The 21,693-nt window shown below is 49.9% G+C and overlaps 1 protein-coding gene across 1 annotated transcript in view; it reads right to left on the reverse strand.

Moving 5' to 3' along the window:
• The window catches only part of PLEKHG4 (pleckstrin homology and RhoGEF domain containing G4), a 117,875-nt gene that overhangs the window by 89,284 nt on the left and 6,898 nt on the right, over positions 1-21,693 (reverse strand). Inside the window, exon 2 of the mRNA XM_068955459.1 lies at positions 12,026-12,626. Coding sequence (XP_068811560.1) covers positions 12,026-12,028 — 3 coding nt within the window. The 5' untranslated portion in view covers positions 12,029-12,626. The remainder of the gene's footprint in view (positions 1-12,025; positions 12,627-21,693) is intronic.

A 21,693-nucleotide genomic window follows, 5' to 3' on the forward strand; every position in this document is an offset into this window, starting at 1 on the left:
CTGGGAGCGAGCGCAGCCCATGGTACACCCAGCTCTGAGTCACAGCCTCTGTCTCAGCTCCTGCTCAGACAGCAAGGAGGCCTTGCCAGGAGCTCTCACAACTTTGCCCTCGTTCTACCAGCTTCTCGGAGCCTGGCTGCATCCTGCACACACTGATTTTCTTTCCCGCCTGCCCAGGTGCTGAAGGACAGTACAAAGGGAGGATAGAGACCAACAGAGTCAGCAACAGGAGGAAAAAAAAAACAACCCCCAAAAACTGAGAAGTAGAAATAACAGAGAAACTGGGAAGAGGCACAAGCTCCAAGCATCTCGAGTGCAGTGCCTAGCCACGGCGCCGAGCCAGCTTTGGGACTAGGGGAAAGGCACACACAACAGGCACTGAACAGGGCTGGGTTAGCAGGTCCCTCCACCAGCAAAAGCTGCTGTGTCGCTTGGCTGCTTTGCTGCTCGGCTCTCAGCTGACGAGACAAACCTCTCTTCCAGTAAAAATAGTCCTCTGGGCTTTCCACAAACCCTTTCCACTTTCTGACACAAAGCTTAAAGCCAGGCTGTTTTTCCTTTAAAAATGAGACGTTTCTCTGTTCAAAAGGGTCTTTAGCTAAAAACAAGGTTTGTTTTTCTGACAAAATTTGAGATTTCCCACTTCATTTCTGCAGGGAGGAGAACCCTCCCATCCCCATTTCCTGAGCTGCTCTAATCACAGAGGCAATGAGTTCAAGGGAGAAAAATCTTCCCAGAACAAGTGCCAGCTCCCCCCTCTGCTTTTCGCTCTGAGGCTCAGGGGGAGGCTGGGAGGAGGGCGCCTGGCTTCGGCACCCTGCCTGCCACTGGATGTTTTTGTTAAAATAATACACTATTAAGTACTGTAGTTACAGAGGTAGGCCCTCAAACTGCCATAATTATACCGCCTTCCTGTGAGATAACTAGGAACGGCTGGCTCTACCTGCTCTTTGGGCTATTGTTTCAGGCTTCGCAGGGAAAAAAGCACAGCGCTCCGTTCCATTTGAAAGAAAGCGTTTGCAGCCCCACACTGGCCTGCTTTCTTCGGGTACAGCTCACAGGCTGCCTGTACCTCAGTGAGGGGCATTCTGCATACTACCACAAGAGCCTTTGTGCAGGACGCAGCCACAGCCCAGCTCCGCTCCCCTGCTGCCAGGACCAGTGGGATGGCTCTGCGGCCTGTGGATAAACCAGCTCCTACAACGCTGCAAGAACTGGCGCTCCATAGCCAGAGCTTGGAGAATCATTTCCAGATGCCTCCTCTGCTCCCCCAGCCTTTCTCTGAGCTGACACAGCTGCGGCAGCCAAAGCAGCTCCTGCTGGGCAACACGCGGGATTATCATTCCAGGCACTGCAGGAAAACAAGCGCTTGGAAGCGATTAACTCATGATCTCTCATTTAATTAAACAAAGGGAAAAATGATGTATTTGCTTTTCAACTCTGAGGTCCCACTTCTGTGCATGCTGGAGGTCTAGACATGCTCAGTGTGTGCAAGGCAGGCCCAAAGCTGGGTGACCATCCCTCCAGCCCAAGAAGTGTTTTCACTCGAGGGCAACATCTCAGATTGCTTTGAAAGCCAAGCGTGACTTCCTGCAAACCTCAAGGTTTGAAGCTAGCATCTGGCATGGGGCTTCACCATTGCTGTCCTCATGCCAAGGCAAAAGGCAGGCAATAGCCCCATGGCAGATAAGCAGAGGACAGAGGCAACCTGGTAAAAGCAGTGACACCCACGGCTCCGTACTGTGCTCCAAGTGGCCAGAAACAACCATTAGCACGTGACAACATCTCCAGCAACGGAGAGCTGCCTGGGCATGACCCCCAGCTGAGACCCTTACAGCAAGGAAGGATGTTATGTGGCTCTGATACAGCAACACAAGAATCAAATTTGCTCTTAAGGTACCCAAACCACAACACTGATCCTTCCCAAAGACGTGTCCTCTTGCAGCCCTTTGAAGAGGGAAGTTCATTCACCTGGGGAACTAGGACCCTTCCACTGATCTTCCCTAGCATGTACTCCCAAGGGGGGCTAAAGACATATAGCTCCTCACATAGCAAGCTTTCTGCAGCTCAGACTCTCTCCACGCTTGGCCCTGGGGAGCTAGGATGCCCAGCCAGGATCCCACAGCATGACTAAACACTGCTCCCAAAAGAAAATGGCATCACATGCATTCAGACATAGCAGTCCAGAAACCAGCACCTCTCCCCACTTCAGCTCTATCTTCATGTTACTCCTATCTATGCTTTCTTTTAGGTTTTGATACTTCAGGTTCTCCAGAGCAGAGCCTATGCCTTTCTCATTTGCCTGTGCAACACTCAACACATCAGAAAAGATGCTGAACAGACAACAGAGGAAAGTCAGAGGAAAGCAGAATGGGGAAAGGGAGAAAAGCCTTTTCTTGTGGAGATTTACCTCTGATAAACGAGCTCTCAATGAGCTGAGCATCTGCAGCCATGCTTCAAGAGGGCTCAGGCTCTAGAGGAGCCCTAGAAGGCAGGAACCAGTGGCTGTACTGCACATCACGTCTGGGAAGGGTAATGGCTGAGAGCAGGAGTCATTCTCAGACCTGTGCTATGTGGTCAGAGGCCCTCCTCACATACCCATGGGATGGTCCTCTCTGCTATGAAGGACAGTCTTTCCCCTGCTATGTAGAGCTTGCTTTCTCCCTGCGCAAAGGGTTTCTGGCCCATTCCAGTGCTCCTCACTTAGATCTCACTCAGCTAAGCCCTTGCAGCTCCACCAAAAACCTCCTTTGATTGCACCAAGCAGCCAGCACTTCATCTCAGCCCTGGTCTCAGCCCCTCAGACATCCTCCTGAGAGGTTTGCTGCAAGTGACATAATCCTTGTGGTCCTGTTCAGAGCAAGGAAGAAGCCCCTGCTCCCAAAGGCGTGTTGTTTTCTATTAGCAATAGATCAGGGAGACGATATAGGAGTTTAAAGAGCATCTGAAAGAACAGTCAAATCCCTGTCCTTACACAAACATGTTCCAGCTGAAACAAAGGCCTACAAATGGATGAGAAGAACTGTATATAAAACACCATCCTACAGCTGGGCACTGGCTTATTTTGGTTTACGTTAATCAAGGGATTAAGTCACTTAATCTGAAATAAGTATTTAAACACAGATTTTTTTAAAAATATCATTAGCGAGACCTAATGATGCAATTAATTAACAAAGCTGTGATATAAAGTGTGATATAAAGCCTTGGGTACCTTTAAACCCTCTTCCTAAGGGTAGCAACTCACGCTAGGAGAGTTTAAGGCCTCAGTTACTGTGGTTTCATTGCCCAGGGTTGGCTGCATACACCTCCCCACCACCTCAAGATCATCCCAGCGCAGAGCTGCCCCCCTTTTCACTCCCACCACCAGACTGCAGGGGTTCCCTTGGCTTGTGCAATAATGGTCTGGCCACAGCACTGTATGCCATGGTCCAGCCATAAATCTCCATGCTCAGTGTCATGTTCTTATAGCAGATGCAGACATTGGGACAGGATAAAGCCAATGAGTATATCACCAACCTAACCAAGAATTTCCCAGTGCACTTCTACTTTCTTAAAAGAGCTCTTTTATCAGATGTGCTAAAAATCTTTTTCTCTGCTACCCTATAGAAGAAATTGCTTGAGCTCAATTTCATCTTAGTATTAGTTACAGTAGTTGCTCCACTCCCAGCTTTAGGCTTTGTCATCAGTTTGGCAAATAAGCCTGAGCAGTGGCATCTTGTACCCCTTAATGCTTGTGTTTAATATCTACAGACTAAAGGGCAAACTAGGCAGAATGAAAGATTTGTTTATACCAGTCATCTGTAAGATAGCCTGGGTAAATTCTCAGCCAAATAGGTCAACTCATTTTAATGCCTTTTAGCCAGAGGCATTAGACCATAACCAACACCTTGTGCTCAGACACCCATTTGGGAGCATCTTGCAACAGATGGGCAGCCTCCTGTGCTTAAAGAGAAAAATGATAATCCTTCAGCAGGACAGCTGATGAACACTAGGAATTCTGTCTTCACAGGGTCAGCATTTAGATTGTTATTTGTGTGCCAGTGTTACATGTGTTCTCTGAGCTGGTAGCCAGATCACATTCAAATCACGCCATTCCCTCTGCAAGATGCATGAGCCACTGGGACAGGCTCCCAAGAGGACTGGTGGATTCTCCATCTCTTACAACCTCCATAATCAAGAGTGGATGCCTTTGGGAGCTCTTGTTTAATTAAAAGTATATTCTTTTCTCAGACTCAAGTGTGGGAGCTAGAGGATGCTTCATGGTCTCAGTATCCCTTAACAGATGAGCTATAGCTCCTTCTGGTCTTAAACACTATTTTGTAACATGCTCATGAAATACGAGTCCTGCTACCTTAAGGGGGAACGGAAACAGTTATGAAGCCAGAATAGCAATTCCAGAAGGGGCCAGCTGATTGCATGAGAAAACAGTGAGTGCACAAGGGCCTTTCCTTGAAGGAGCACAACCCTGCATACCTTTGACATGAGAAGTGAGCCAGCAGCAGCAATCAAATGCCAGTGTGCACTTTGTTTCTGAGGGACAAGCTGTAAGGAAGGATGAGTCAGAAGGACCAAGCAGGCAGCATAGAGATGGCCATAGCTCTGCCAGCTCAGCCCTGAGCCATGGCAAGGAATATCAGTCTGCACCCAGCAAAGAGCAGTGCTTCTGGGAGCAGAGACCCACACGCGCTTTAACATCCCACAACTGGCGTCACCCTGACTGGGTGCTCCTTCAGTGGGGCCCAGCTTGGACCACAGCAGATGTCTTGGTGCTCAAGGGCTTTAAGCATCGCCCGGGCTCCACAGGACTTCTCCATTCAGATCAGATGCTACTTCCTGACCTGTCCTGTGGGCTCTGGATCCTTGGAGCTTGCTAGGGAACAGATACACATGCATTCAGTCATAAGCTCAAACTCTGCAACCCCTGAGCAGCTGAGCCTAGGACTTAGAGTTGGATTAAAACATTTTCCCTATGTTCAGATACAGCATCAGATGTACGCCCCTTGGAAAGCTAAGCAAATTTAGTGAATTGCTTTTACTGAACTCCCAAGTTAGAAAGAAGTAAACATAGGCCTTTTAAAGTTACTCCCTTTATAGCTTTTTTTCAAACAGAAAACAGTCTCACATGTCCCATTATTTCCATACATATCAAAGGAGGGTGGAGATTTAACTAACATTTTCTGAAAGACATCTTTGTGCACAGAAGGGATGTATGCCAAAACGTGGGTGGCTATAAGCCCAAACACAAAGGAGAATATATCCACAGGCATTTTTTCCCCCCTTGATCCAGTAACGGGTCTGCATACCAGCCTCCTGGGCATATGAGAAGGACCCTGTTCAAAAGGTAAATGTATTCAGAAAGATGACAACAGCTAGCAAATAGTCCACATCCATTAACGATGTTCAAGGCTCAGCAGTGCTAAGTTTTTGTTGAGAGTAGCTGAGATTTGATAGGCAGCCTCCTAAAGGAGAGGCCTGCTCAGGAAAAACTCATAATTATCTCCTGTGAATACTCTGCTACACCTATCCAAGGCTGCAAAGCTCAAGGCAGACACCTAGCTCAGTTCACCAGAACTCCTATGGCTTTCCTTCCCCATGCCATGCAAAAAAAAAAAAAAAAAAAAAAAATCCAGTCACTGCTTTGCATCTGGTGGGAGTGACCATAAGGTCCCATGAGGACTCCCTGCTACTGCGTGCCCCAACATACAGAAGGAGTACAAACAGCAGCCTCCTGACTCCTGAGTTTCCCAGAGCTCCCCAACTCCTGTCAGTCCCAATTTTTTTTTTTTTCAGCTGAACCATTTCATTCCACTTAGATCAACAGCTGGTTGCACCAGCTGGAGCAAGGGGTTCACCCTTGGCATCCCAGACACCCCAAACTGATAGCAGAATGGTCAATTTGAGTAGAAAGAAGACTTTCAGATTAATTTTGTGCTCCCTTGATCTTGGGAGATTCAGCTTGGTGTCCAGTGATGTAAAAAACACAGCTCCAGAGTTCTCCACCAGTCACAGTGAAAGCCCAGACACCACAGAGTTAGCCTAAGTTTGGATACACATGAAATCAGCCAAGAGCACTTACCACAAGAGAGGCCCCATTTCTTGTCCTTTTTATTGAAAGGCTGGGCCAGCCAACAGGGATGAAAAACACTGTGCAGCAGAGAGGTACTGGCATGCCAAGACTCAGCCCCAAACCTTCCAAGGGCACGTCCATTCACTTATCTGGATTGCAAGCCAGACACCACGAGTGATGTAGAAAACACAGCACAGGGCATCCTTACTTCCAAGCATAGGATGGTAGGCTGTCCTTGCTTTTTACCACTCTCTGCTTAGCAGTGCTGCAGATCCCAGTACAACTGCTCACTTTTCCAGCTCTTAGATACATTGAGCTTCTCAGGATGGGAGCAGTGGGTTCCCTCACATGTAGGCAACCAGGAACAGGAACAAAACTCTCTGATCTGAGTGCCCACAGGTGGGTTGAGTCCATAGCTTCTCCAGAAGCTTGACTGCTGCCTTGACTTCCTGCATGCTATGTGACAACAGAGGTTTTTCCTGTACTTCAGTATGAAGCGGGCCTGTAGTTCCTCTGTTTGTGACTTCTAACTAGCCCAGCAGACCCATATCCAGCGTCAATGCTCAGTTTTAGGCCGCACCCACATTCTGCAACATACTTCAGCTTAGCACAGCTGTATAGTCTCATATAGGATTACATTGGAGGAGAGGCTACAAACTTAGGCTTTGGGGGACCCCAAGAGGCTGTGCTCCAGTATTTAGGAGCAAACATGCTGACTTGCTGTCTCTTCTGAAGCAACCAGCAAGGAGACACTCACGAGGCTCTTGCCTACATTGCAACCTGCACTGCTAACTTCATACCATAGAACAGGATGCGTAGCTTCAGATGAGTACAGATGAGATACCTTTCCAAAAAAGTTTTCATAACCAAAACTGATAATAAGCAGGATAACTTTATCTCACCGAACCTTAAGACCTGGGATGCAGGGAACCCAACAGAGAAGGCCCAGAAAGAGGCAGAATCCGGGTCCCTCTTTACCCTCTCCAATTATCCCCATCACCCTGTCTTTCACCCACTGGCAGTTTGATTCAGTTGCTCAGCATCTGAGGGCCTGAAGAAGGCACCAGTTGTGCCTGGAAGGATTTTCCTTGTTGATACCTTATTTACTGTTGTAGTAGCTATTACTGCTTTGCCTTTTTTTTTTTTTTTTGTTTTGGAAGAGCTCCAGGAGATCATTTCTAGCAATGGCCTATCCCTTCTATACTCAGAAAAGATTTACAGTTCAATATAGCAGCAAAGGCAATGCTCCTATATATGTTTACTCTCATATATGCCTCCTGAATGCTGTCTCTCCAGGAGTTATTTGGAAAGCCAGCAACTCTAGCAGTACATACAGTCTATGACTACTAAAGCAGTCCTGCCTCCACAGTGCATATTACAGACCCAATGGGATAGCTTAGACATTAACCAGGAGTGCTTCCCCCACCTTGATGCCCAGAGCTCGAGCCAGATGCATACCTCCACACTGCCAGCATCATGGCTAGAGACAGTTACACTGCAGGATGTTGCTTTTCAGAAAAGAGGCACTGACAATCAGTGTACGTTTCTCCTCAGAAACCTGCTATGTCTCACCCACAAGCCACTTGCTGACCTGCATTCCCACCTGTGACTAGAACATGCTAGGTGATTTCTGGGCAGAGATACAGGGACACATCTGGCCTGTCACGTGCATTTACCCCTTATTGTTATGAGCAGCAAATTCACCTGCCCAGCTTTTTCAGAAAGAAGCTGGGCATTAAACACAACTTTCCACTCTTCTCCCCTCAGAGAAGATGCTTTCAAACCACTTCCATGCACTAAGGATTATGTCTATCTGCCCTTTGTCTGTGTTCCAACATCTTGCTCATTGCTTTGGCACAGAAATAAAAGAAGATCCATGATGCTTAAAGCTTTTTGTGATTCCCAGGCTTATTTCCTTCCCACCCCAGAAGATGATGTAACTGGAGGATGACAGAAAGATTATCTTTTCTGTTGAAACACATCCTCTCTCTTGCCAGCCTTGAGGTGCCATCTGAGCTTGTGTGCAGGAAGACACCAGCATTTGCAGGTCTTGCAACACACACAGGCCCTGCTTTCTGGTGCTATGTGATGACCAGAGACTGGGAGCATGCCACTGTATGAGAGAAGCAGCCCAGGCAAGTCCTTGTGCTTTCACCAACCAACTCTGTTCCCCATGCCAGCAACCTACATCGCTCTACCTCTTCAGAGCCATTTGCATGCAAATGGCTCTGAAGTGCAGCTGCACCAGCAAAAGTAGTAAGAGACTTTCCAAGCTTCCCCAAAGGAAACATCACATCCTCAGCATTCAGCCTGTTTTATAGGCAAGGAACTGTGGTGCAAAAATATTAAGTGTTTTGTCCACCATCGTGCAGGCCCATGTGGGAGCTGAACTGCTGTCCAAGCCCTGGAGCACTGCTTGGCTTTCAGCCCTCACTGGTTATTTCCAGCACGTCAGGGCCTGTGTCTGTCCCTGCAGCTAACCCTGGGCTGGGACTTCCACAAGTAAGGATGCCTTCATGCAGATAAGTTGGAAGGCAGGTCTGCCACATGGCTGAAGAGGGAATGACAAGAGAGACTACATAACCATTCCAGGTCCCAGGATTTATTGTGCCATTGAAGCTTCATACTCCTGCCTTTGCATGGAGGAGGGCTCCTGTGGCCAAGGGGGCCTGGAGAGAAAGAAGTATGCTGGGTTTCAGCTCAGCTCTGCTAAATCAGCCCAAGCAAAACAACATCTGAACCATAGCAATTACTCTCACCACCTGCTAGATGGAGAAGGTTAAGTTCATGTATCCACAGTCTGGCTGGAAATGCAGGAGAAAACTTTCTTCCCCATCACAACCTTTTCCCAGGAGCAGCTGAGAACTGGCCACTGATCCAGATGCACAGCTGTGGGAGCCTTGCTATACTCATGCACTGGCTCAACAGTACCCCAGCTACCTTTGAAGAGCAGCAACAATCACCCAAGCAAGGGTGGAAAAGCAGCCCCCAGGCTCTCTGACCAGCTGCTGTGCTTTGAGGAATGTCCCAGAGAGGAAGCTGTCCCTCACGATTTGGGGACACAGGCTGAGAACCAGACCCCATAGCTGTGCAGTGGAGGAGCAGGACTACTGCTAGCTTCTCCTCCGACCAATCCACTCAATGGCACAGGCTTTCACACCTGCCTAAGCAGAAATGGTTCCTCAAGAGAAGCAAAGCTGGGAGGCACTGTGGTCTGGCCATATATCCTGACCACTTCCTGCACCCCATTCAGCAGCAGGCATCAGGTGAGGGGAAGCCCACTCCCTTTCCCACTGGGGAATATGAGCAGATCCCTGCCATGAAAGCCACTATGTGATCAGTATCATAGACAAGACGCTAGCCAAGCTCCTGCCGTGCTCATGCTATGAGGTTTCAGAGCTGCACAAGTCAATTCTAGTGAAAGTCGGCTACTTTGACCACATATTACGTATTAACACATAACAAAACAAAACATATTTTACATATTTGGTGCTTTAGGCATCCTCCAGCTGCAGCAACTCTATCAACTCATACATGCACTAGATCATCCCTGACACCACAGTATGACAGCCAGCCAGTGACAGCACACTGTCAAGAGGAATCACCTGCCTCATATGGAGCTGGGCTCTCTGCTGGAACCTAAAACCAAGCACTGTGATAGATCTCCCGTCAGGAGACCGGCCTTCAAAAGGCCATGGGAAATCCCACGCAAGCCAACAAACTGACCTACAGTCACATAGATCCAAATCTTTTGCCCATAGTGTTTGATTCGATTCACTGGGACATGGAAAACTCCGCTCAAACAGGAAAGTCCAGAGCTGCAATCATACCTCAGCTGCTCATGGATTACCCGTCTGGCAGGCCTTTCTATGTCTACCTAGGCCTTGAGAACAGCTGCCTGCCATGGACTGCCGGTGTCAGCGGTCTGACCAGCTCCCATTGCCTGCTCTGTGTTCTCCCTTTGACCACCTTGGCCTTTGGTTCCCACTTGTGGCAGCTGGAAAGCCTGAACGCAGCACCTGAGAAGTGCAGGGTTCCCTCTGGCACCTTCCCTGACACATGGTTCCCCCTCAGCAGCAATAAATCTGCATGATCCTTGCAGATCTGTGACCCACCATGGCACTCAGGCTTACCACAGCACTGCTCTGCAGAAAGGCCCCTGCTTCAGAGGTCTTCTGCATCACACATTAGAATAAGGTGAAGGACCTGGGCTGGCAGTGAAGAACTTTGGGAATCTGAATGCCACCTGAAGCTTGCAGAAACAGGGAGCAACAGCAGCTGGTCTCTGCTGCACGCTCTCGGCCTACCTGAGCAGAGCTTTACAAGCCCCGCTCCAGCCCCCATGGTGAAATGGAGGCCATTGGTCTGCAAAGAATGGCATCCATCCTGCAGAGCCCTGACAGTGCTTTCCCTTTATTTTAACTTCCTACAATATCCAAGACCAAAAACGTTTGGTAACACAGTAGGCATGGGGTGAGGGAGAGAGCTCCCTGGCTAGGGTGGAGAACAGGAAGCAGCAAGATGCCTGCAGACCTCCATAGCAGGACAGGAGAGGTGCAACATGCCACTGCTCAGACACAGAGGGTAGAGTGCCACAGGGTCCTCAGCAGAGGAGCTGGAGGGTGGCAAAGGGAAGAGACATGGATCTGAGTGTAGCTCAGGCTGCAGAGGCCAAGAACTGGACAACTTGTCTTTCAATGAAATCTGAGCTTCTCTGAGCACCTGAGCCCAGAACCTGGGCTTTTAAGAAAGGGCAAATTACTACCAGACTCACCAGAAATACAAGCAGTTTGTCCTCCTCATGGACTTTGTTCCCTCTACCACAGGGAAGCAGTTTGTAATTTATCTCTGGTTATAGGAGCAGTCTAACATTGCACTGAACCCTTCTGCTCAAGGGATAGAGTGGAGAATCTTGGGGAATAGGCCTGCTGAACCCCAAGGAAGGCTGGAGCCCTGGAGGGCAAGCTCACACACTGCTGCCCTGAGCTAGACACTGTACAGATGTATAGGACACAGGGCAGGACACAGCTCCTGCTGCACCTCACATGAGAGGGCTGGTCTTGGGAGTGACTGTTTCTGAGCACAGCAGGATGCGTACAGGAGAAGATTTAGGGCTGCCAAAACCTGGATTGTTCAGGCACCAGGAGCCTAGTGAGCCCAGGAACAAATCATCAGAACTCAGGCTGGGTGTTTAGTGGGCTCTCCCCACAGGGCTCGTCATCCCTCTAGCCTCTGCCACCCTACAGCTGGGCACCTCCATTTACATGGCAGTGCCATTGTGGCTGGGCAACGGGACTGCCCCATAGCCAAGAGCCACCTCTAGAAACATGGGGTGCTCTACTACCCAGCTGTGCTCTACTACCCAGCTGCACTTCCTCCTCCCAGAGCTACATCTCCACATGCAGAGTCTAGCACTGAAAGGGAAAGACCCCTGCCTGGCTCTGGAGGTTTCTCCTGCTCATGGTGGGCATCCTGGGGTTAGGAGAGAAGGATCAGATTCACCCCCCTCCACACCCAACCTGGGCTCTGCAAGGGGGCAGTGCTCATGTCACAGCACAGCTCGCCAGCCCCTGAGCAGGTCTGGTTGGGGATGCGGGGGGGGGGGGGGTGCAGAAGGAGAGCCCAGTATCTGGGCAGCTCAGGAGACAGGGCCCCAGCTGGTCTGCTCCATCCCAGCCCCTTGCTCCAGGGCTGGGCCCCGATAGGAGCCCCAAGGGGGACCAATGCCAACAAGAGCCCTATACCCCTACAGCCACCACTGCATCCGAGACAGGGCTGGCACCCAAGGGTATTGTTTGCCATCTGAGTAACGGTAAGTGCAAGAAGAGCCGAGTTCCCAACTGGCCGCCTCGCATTACTGCTGTGCACTGGCTCCAGGCAGGCTGCCCTGATAGGAGCTCTGTCCCGCACAGCCCTGTTCGTGCCCAGGGTGAGAGCCCTTTGCAAAGATTTCCTTACCATGTTCCTGGCCTCCTTTATTCCCTCTCACTTCCAAAAGCAGCGGTTTTTCTCTTTTTCCTCCATGTGTGCGATGGGGCGTCTCCTCTCCCCTCCGACGTGAACCACCGAAGCACTTTGAGTCCTGGACTGTAATCCAAGCCCTCACCGCCCCCAGCACAGCTCCAACTAATCTAACTCATGACACTACCGGGGCTGAGCAGGGGACCTCAAAGGTTTCTCTGACAGCCAACTCCAGAGCTAGACAGTGCAAGAGGCACAGCGAGGGCAGGGTGCTGTGATCCCCAGCCCCACAGGGACCTTACAGACACAAGGACACAGGCAGAGCCAGCAACACTTGCAAGCTGCTTATTACGGCATCGCTGCTATCCATGTACCTCAGAGCGCACTGGCTCTCCTCACAGACCTGCTTAATACAGATGCTTTGTGGCAGGGAGCTGTCTTCGCCCAGGAAGATCTGAAGAGCTGCTAGAGGAGAGCGAGCACACAGCAGACATCCCAAGGTCTCCAGCTTCCCCAAGTAGGTTTCAGCAAAATTTCTCCCCTCTTCTTGTCTTGCTTTTTTCTAAGTCCAGGGAAGTTTCCCCCTCTCTGTGAGATCCTGAGGAAACACTGCAGGTTAAGCAAAAGCCGAAAAAATAAGAAAACAGTACTCAGAAACACTGTTTTCCTAACTTTTGGAAAGAAAACAGAGAGGCAGTGACCGCTTCAGGCAACAGCAACAAACTGCATTGATAGAAGCTAGATGTGGAGACCTCACCCCCTCCCAAAGGAGGAAGTAATTTAACATGGCAAGTTTCTCCACCCCTCATTAATTGTTTAAGATGGCCAGGGGCCAAAATACTGCTGGAGCAGTGGGGAAGGTCACCAAACAGGCAGACAACAGCCTACAGAAATGACAACGGGAAAGGGCAGAGCCACAGAGAGATAGAGGGAGCGGAGAGGCAGGTGCCTTGGGGCATCCCAGGCTCTGCTGACACACAAAAGCTTTGTATGGGGGTTGGGGTGGGGAGGGGGGGGGAGGGAAACGATACACAGGCAAAACCCTTTGAGCCCTGGACATGAGGTGCAGGGCCTGGCCGCAAAAGTTGCAAGGAGGAGCTGCCTCCCCAGCCTGGGCCAAGCAGTCCATGGTCCCTGCAGCTGGGACTGACCCTCCATTGAGGGAGGCCAGTGCTGGTAACTAACTGCTGTCCCTCTTCTGGTAAAGGTCACACAAACCAACCCATTCCAAGAGGAAGGGGAGGAAGGGCAGCTCAGGCAGGACAAAAGGACCTGCAGGAAGAAAAGCTCTCTGAAGAGGGTGAGTCTTTCCATAGGGAAAGACTCAGCAGACTGGGATGGAGCACAAGGCAATCACCTGCCAAAGCGACTGCTATCAAACACCTCTGCTGCCTTAGCACAAGGGGCAGGCCCCCACTACTGTACTGAGCCCTTCTCCACGAGGCCAGCAGCAGAGTCCAAGGCCAGGCTGTCTCAAGAACACATTCAAATGCTCCTCTCTGAAGAAGAGGCGGGACCAGTGGCCCCAAAACACATTAGACATGATGGCCTCATGGCACGTTTTCAGACATATCCATCAAATGAGGGTTCAAACAGTCCCAAAGCTGACAATTCAATGGCACTGGCCATTTGATGTGCTGTTGTGCTTCCTACGCGCAGCAAGGAAGAACGATAGTCCCTGCAGGGACACAATGTGCTTTCCTTGAGCAGAAAGGGATATTCTCCTAAAAAGGGATGTGATACTGCCAGTGAATCAGAGCAGAGCAGCTGCCTCCCTGTTCAGTGCTTGACTCCAAAACAGTCCTTCCCTGCAGAGGCTTCTCCATGTCTTTCGACAGCTAAGTGCCTTCTCCTACAGCAGCAGAGCAGTGCCTTTTCCCCAATGCAGCTTAACAATAAGGACCTCCAGCCCATGTTAGACGAGATCAGTCAATGCTACCACATCAGATGAAGGAGAGCATCTCTGCAGATGCAGAGGGTGTTACTTAACAACTCGATAGGGTCTGCGCTGGGTGTCATCTGCAACTACTGAAGGAATGTGTGGTCCTTGTCTGTGTGTGCAGAGGAGAATCGTTCTTTTCCAGTCATATTCAAAGCGGGAGAATGAGGAACTTGGCATGCTTCCCCAGCAGAGCCTCCAAGCACAGTTTTTACTTTCTGCATAAGGTTACATTTGAAAAGTAGCTTTGCCCTTCGTTTATTTCCCAAATGCATCCCATAGCCCACAAACACAGCTACACCTTTGCAACATCCTTCTGCAGATACCAGGAGAGTTTCCACAGACTACCCTCCCCTTGAGGAAAGGAAACATACAGAGCAATGTCCCTCCGATGCTACACATAGTACACAGCTGGCTTGCACATTCAGAGGTAGCGAGGTATTTTGGTTGGAGTCATGGCCCCAGCCACAGAGTAAAAGGAGGCAGAATAGATCCACCGCACCTCTCACTGCCAGATATTTTACAGAAATTTCCTTGCTCTGGCCTTCAATTGCAGCATTTCATGCAGGTTTCCTTTCAGGAAGCCATGGCTACACAGGGCTAACCCCAGCTCCCTTCATGTGTCTATTTTTAGTCAGCAAACCAGTCTCCGCAATTATCCTAGGGTATGAAGAGGGACAAGCCTCAGAGTAGAGATTTGAGGCCTCCAAGCAGTCTGGTCCCCAGCAGCCTAGGAATTGAGATTGGGCTACTCAGAACTATATAAGGAAAACCTTATTTACTGTGAGGGTAACAGAGCACTAGAACTGGTTGCTCAGAGAGGCTGTGGAGTCTCCATTCCTGGAGATATTCAAAACCTGACTGGTCATGGTCCTGGGCAACCTGCTCTAGCTGACCCTACTTGAGCAAGGGGGTTGGACCAGGTGATCTCCAGAGGTGCCTTCCAACCTATACTATTCTGTGATATTCGACCAGCAGGCCAAAGACCATAACAGTCAAAATACAACTGTACAGAGCCTGTTCGAAAGCCTGCTGCAGGGCTGACTTGAAAGAGGCTCCATGGGCTACTACACAAGCCAGGAACTACCCCCCTTTTGGAAATGGTGATGTGCTCCTCAGGCAGCATGAAGGGAAAGTACAGATCCAGGTGTGATTGGGGCAACTTGAGGCCCAAATGAGGAAGAAGGGGACGGAGCAGAGAACCTACTCCCCCATGCTATTGCTGAACTGTTCAGGTCTCTTGCACCATGATCTCCAGCAGCAGCAGCTCCAGGATGAGGGCAATTTTCAGCGTCCCTCTCCCCTTCAGGTGGTTCACACAGGCCTAGAAGCACAAGGTTGTCTTCTCCATTAGCTCCGAGTTATAACAGAACATGACATTGTCAAGCCACCTAATTCTAAATCTTTGAGGGCCAGAAAGAAAAAAGCAGCACTTACCATTCAGGGCTAGTATAGAGCTGGCAGCATCCCCATCAACACAGATGCGGAAGGCATCACAGAGAAACCAGATTTGGGTGGTGCTTATCACATTTGTCACCTCTGTGACTAGGGACAGAGCAAGGTGCTACCCAGGTCATACTCCCAACACATGCTATACAGGTGCTGGCCATACTACATAGCCAGCAGCACATACTTTTTGAAGTGCAGCAGTGGGCTCATGCAGCAGTGGGCTCAATCTTGGATGCGTGAACTGAGAGCTCTCTGAAAGTTCCCAAGCCAACACCATGCAGGACAATACAGGAAGGTAGATTGCTGTTACATTGTTGGTATTCACTTGTGGAAGCAGAAAGGGAATGGGCTGTCTAACACGAAAGCAGCCTAGATCCCAACCTTGCACCATTTCCCTTTTCTGCACTGCACTTGAAGCCCAAGAGTATCTTCACCCATCAAAAGTTTCCAGACAGAAGAACCTGAGTTCACCTCAGCCCTTCATCCTAATCAAGACCAATGATGTGATTTCCTGTGCCTGTGTCTCTCTGCACTAAGAGTGAGTTTGTGCCTAGAAAACATCATGGTGCTTTTTACTCATGGCTGGATCCTAATATAGCTTCCCCACACCCTCCAAATTAGAAAGTGGCCTTTCCCTCTTCTCCTGCATTATAGAACCATTTTCCGCACAAGCACATGGGAGACAGCTGTAGCCAGCACTTCAGTGGGTGTAAAAAGCTTCTCTTGATCAAATGCTGACAACAACGCTGTGTTTGTTCTCTGACACAGTCTCGCACTGTCTCCTTGCAGAAGCAGCTCCTTGCTCTAGTGCTAGGCCTGTGATTTCCTTGGGTTTAATTTAATCACTGCTGCTAGTGCAAAAAGGCTACTGTCATCCAGCTCTACCAGCAGAGATTTGGGGCTGTTTGGCAACCCAGATGCTGGAGCCTCCAAGGAAGCACCCAGGCCAGATGAAAGCAGTTAGCAGTATTTTAGGAAAAACACAAATGCCCTTGGCACCAGGGCAATGGGCAGCCTGCCCAGACTGGGGGCTTTCCTGGCCAAGCAGACCCAGGTCCTTTGCATGGACCAATGGGCAATTCTACCCTGAGTAGAACACTTTTGTACTCATTTGCTGAGGCAACCAAGTACTGCTGAATACAGTCTGTCCCAGAGGCGTATGTACATCATGTGGCAAAAGGCAGAAAGCGCTGTGACTTCAAAGAAGAGGCTATAGAAGAGAGGTCAATACCTCAATTGTTCTGAAGCTTCAGAGGTCATAACTTCAGACTCAAGTTTCCCCCCCCCCCCTCTTTGCTGGATCTGGTTTCTGGAGCTACAGTATTTCTCAAGCGCCTGCTGAAGCAGTATTGCAATCTAGACTACAGTAACAGCTGGGAGAGAAGAGGCAGGCAGGCAAGGGACTTCTGCCTTTGGTTCACTGCTAGCAGAGCTCCGCTTATTTTTGGTTGTGTGAATCAGGGAAAGCTCAATACTTTTACCAATAAGACCCAGCTGTGCTGGAAGAGACGTAGGAAAGTGGGATGTTCTGCATGCCGGGCAAGGACATCTTCTGAGCTAGAGAAAGTTATGTAATACGCATTCTAGCTAAACAATTTTGCTACAGCAGCCAACAGCTCATAGGAGAGCCCCCAACATGTGCTCTGAATTAGCCCAGCACAATCACTGGTGTAGTCTTAGGGACTGCCTAGGGAACTTTATGTCCATAGGGATGCCCAAGGAAAAGGAGAGTCCAGGAGCAGGCTGTGGTAGACTAGTGCTCCAGGAACTCTAGCCCCTGCTAAGCCACTGATCAGTGGATGCTTCTGAACCCACTTCCAGGCATCTCCTCACCACTGAACTGGGAGTATTTGCCAGCTCCCGGGTCCACACATATGGTTATGCAGCTGTTCCAAGGGTTAAGTCATGCCCTGAAAGGGCAGGTTCAAGTAAGGGACCTTATGATCCCACCAAGCTACCCAATATGAACTGCATTCATCTTGTGCTCAGCAGCCTGTACCAATCTGGGAAGTCACCAAGAAGCAGCATCAGACACCACCCACCACAGATAGGTGCCATAAGACCAGTGAGGCTGTTTGCTTGAAACAAGTTTAGTCAAAGGAAAACACTAAGTGCTGCAGCAACTGATGCTGCAACAGCCCTTTGTACTGACAGCAGTGTTTCAGGAGAGAACTAGTTTTTGCTCCATTAGGGACACAGGAGTGTTTGGATATGTGGTTTAACAATATTTAAACCTTTATTTCAGATCACAGGTAAAGCAGGCCTTGGCTTCACAAAAGCACATCTTGGTTTAACTAATTAATTTGCAAACCTCAGGATGCATTCAGCTTTTTACAGAAAATAATTACCACTAGGTGGGAACCTCTTTGTGAGGCCCAGTCTGACGAAAGAAAAATTTTCGTAAGCCAGAAATATAATCATGGCATGATTTCCCAGAAGGACTTGATAAGGGACCACCTAACAGCATCTGGGCACACTCACAATTTGAAGAAACAGGTTTCCAGCTACTCTTCAAGATGTTGTTCAGTATCACGTGCAAACTTGGTGTACCATCAGGCACCCTTGGAAATCCTTAGAGCAGAAGTTTTATAGGTACAGAAGTCAGGAAGGTCCCAGTTACCCTCAAATACCCATGTGGGCCACAAGTCAGACCCGCTGTTACCTTGCTGCAGCACAGGTGCACAAACCCACATGCACAACTGCAGTGGGCAGTTTCACAGGGAAGCAATCCAAGTTAGGGAACATTAGCATTAGAGTGTTCTCTGCCCAGACATTAAGGCATACCTTGATGACACACCATATCTTCCCCAGACAAGCCAGCTGGACTCAATATATGCAGAGCACTTACTAGTCTAAGACTTGCCCCAGGTGGCCAAAGGGGCCTGGAGGGGGGGTCTCAGCTCAGGAACAGCCTAATGCTAGCATTAATCACTGCCAGAGCCCCCAAGGCAATATCCTGCTTCTGCATATGCCCAAGATGTCTGTCTCAGGCTGAGTAGCTTTAGGCTTCTTTTACTCTCCCTTTAGGCTCTGCAAAGGGATATCTATCCCCCTTCCCCCAACAGCCTTCAGGGTTCAACTGGACAAGACAGCAGCAGCCCCCACTGCATCTTGAGAAGAGCATGATTTCATCTCCAGCCAGCAGACAGCACTTGCAAGCTGGGCCCAGGAGAGCTGGGCTCAGCTCTGCCAGCAGGAAACCTGGCTGGTTTGGGCTGTTCTCATGGGTGGACTGAAGCCAGATAAACGGGTGCACCCCAGATCTCATGGGGCGGTCATGCTGTGTGCCAGACAGGACAAATACAGCCTGCTCTTGGGTTAACGCTTCTACAAGGGCTCCAAGTACAAAGCTATTGCTATGCATGTGGAACCCCAGCAAACCTGCGATCAGATATTTCCTATGCTCCTGGTATTCTTCTCTTGGCATGTGACTCCCTGCAGCTCTCAAAAGCAATCTCACTCCCTCCTGCTGTAGCACCTATGACAAATCCCACAGGCCAGGCCAGCTCACTCACCTCAGAGCTTGCTGAATTTGGAGAGGATGGGGCACCATCCAGAGATTTCTCCTTAAGTGAAACAGTCATGAACACATCCAGTGCACACAGGAACAGGGCTGGAAACCAGGGCCAGGGCAGGTCTCCTCTCCAGCAGGCACATTTTTTATATGGCACACAAACCACTGAGCCACCTCATAACTGGGGAGGACTCCCCTGCTTAGGTGTTCCACTTCAGCCTCCCACATCCAATACCAGTACTCTGACCACTAGGCAGGTAGACTGGTTGGCAGCAAACAATCACCCTGGAGAGAAGGCCCAGGCTATAAGGTAGGATGTTTGGAACAGAAACTTGTAGGATACAGGCAGGAAGCATGCCACTGTGGATGTGAATCCACTCAAGTCAGGGAGCATAAATCCTTTAACAGGAGTTGCTTGTTTTTCTCCCTGGGATTCAGGCACTGCCTCCCTTTCCTGAGATCAAAGCACTCTTGGCCTAGAAATTCAGCTGTGGTTTCAAGACTGCTACTTCAAAACTCACCACTGTTTCTGGGATGAAGACAGATTGGCTTTCTTTCCCTAAAGCTGACCTGTATCTTTCCAGATCCCATGTATTTAATGGCATAAAACAATCACCTGTTTACCTACCCATGTTAACCAACCCTGGTGGCAGCAATGCTGCATGCTATTTAATCCCAGCAGCACATATTTACGGCACTCTCTGGGACAGACACTCACCTCCAAGCTACATGTGCCAGTCTGCACCTATGCCCTTCCTGCCCCAGCCTGGCCACAAAGTCTGCAAGCCCTCTCCTGCATATGCAGGGAGACAGGGAGCATGAGATCTCACAGCTTCTGCGAGTGCCCTCCTCAGCCAAAGGCTGCCAGGGCCTGACCCTTTTTCCAGCTCTGCCTGACAGAGGAAGGTTTTCAAACTCAGAACGCCACCCCCCCACCATGCCTCTGCATCACCAGAAGCCCCTCAGAGATCATACAGTACTCCTGACACTACTTTGTGCATAGCTCACATCTGAGCGATGAACACCCACAAGATGCCTGCCTAGCCTGTGCAAAGGGAAGCAGACAGAGCACACAGCAAAGGCCCCAAGTAGGTACAAAGAAACAACAGTTACTAGACAAGAACTGGGACATGTTTCTCAGCTGGAGACCAATCCCTTCTCCTCCCCAAAACAACCCAAATCCAATTCTGCTCTAACCACTAGGCTCTAGAGGAAAGAGGAGTACTACATCCAGTCACTAGCTGGAGTCTCCATGCTGCAGTTTGGGAACTCAATGGAGCCAAGGCCAGCACTCAAGTCCCACACAGCAGCTGTTAGAGTGTGACCCCATCACCTCCTCCAACCTGCCCCAGGAGCACTAATCCCAAGGCATTAGTGCTGCTGTTGGGTGCATACTGCACTGAGCCCCCAACCAGACCCCCCCCCCCCCCCCCAAGATCTGGGGCCTTGCAGACCCCCCACTTACAGTCAGCACTTGCAGTGCAGCCCAGCAGATCCCGTAAACCATTCACCCATTGCAGAGCCTCTCAGGAGAGAAGGAAAGCCCTGACCTGCATGCAGTTTACTCCTCCAGACTGGGCAAACAGAGGAGTTGAGTTAGCTCTGCACTCACTGGGGCAGAGCAATAACCCCAAAGTGAAGCTCTAACTACAGGCATGTAATCAGTACTTTATACAGCTGAATGGGTGTTCCCTGGGACAAGCTCTTGTTTTGCCTGCAGCACCTGGGATGAGTGCTGCCCACTGAACTCAGGTGATCCCCTTACTGTTTCTCCAGGTGCTTCCCACAGCATTTTTAATCCTGCTGGTAGTTCCAGCAGGGGAATGGAAACCTGCTTAGAGCTGTCCCCTAGTACAGGCATGAGCTTTTGTCCCCCTCTAGCCTTGCCAGCTGATAGCAAAGGGGAAAGGCCTAGTTCCTCCATCTCAGTTTGAACTGAGCTGCTCCACAAGGCTCCCGGCTGAGATTAAGTCACTCAGCAGTAGAGAAACAGCAGTTTGGGTTCAGAAGCTTATCCTCAGGGAGGTCTGCTAGAGTCTAGGACCAACTCTGCTCCCTCCAGTTCCAGAGCATGAATCCTGGCACAGACAGTGGCCGGAAGACTCCTCAGACACTGCAGGGAAGGGCCTGTTTAACAGGGATAAGGTTCACTTGGGAACAGACTGCCTGGGGACGTAGGTAGCTGGTTAACTACAACAGCAGGAAACGCCTATGGCAGGACATGTGGCAAGAATCCAGAGTAGGTGGGACACAGGGCATGGTGGGGTCCTAGAGGAGGTCCTGTGATGGTGATCATAGGCCCTATGGCACAGGGCCCTTTGTTTCCAGTGCGGGTCTGAAAGAGAGGACCCTGCATCAGGAATGAATAAATGACAGGCACTCTATGAATGTGGTAGCAGCTGGGGTGGACATCTCCTTTCTTTAGCACCTGGGCTACAGAGAGCACTATTAAGTTAAGATAACTAGCAGGAAATGTTTAGTGGGACTTAACCCCATCAGCAGCAATAACAATCTGTCTCCTAAAGGAGACAAGCAGTTTCCCCTTGAGACACGCAAAGGGAGAGGGGACATGTGACTTCCTGAGCCCTGAGAACTGCTCCTGCATCCCTCCCCTTCTCTCCTCTGTCTCTCCCACTTCCTTCCTATTGTCCCTCCTTCCATTGCTGCTACAATTTTCTTCCTCTCTGTGGAAGGATCTCTGCTCCCACATCCAAATTGGGTAAGGCCAGCTATGGAGAAAGCATAGGAAGGAACGGGGAGTCT

The sequence above is a fragment of the Struthio camelus genome, chromosome 10 (assembly GCF_040807025.1).
Source record: "Struthio camelus isolate bStrCam1 chromosome 10, bStrCam1.hap1, whole genome shotgun sequence".
NCBI classification, from domain to species: domain Eukaryota; kingdom Metazoa; phylum Chordata; class Aves; order Struthioniformes; family Struthionidae; genus Struthio; species Struthio camelus.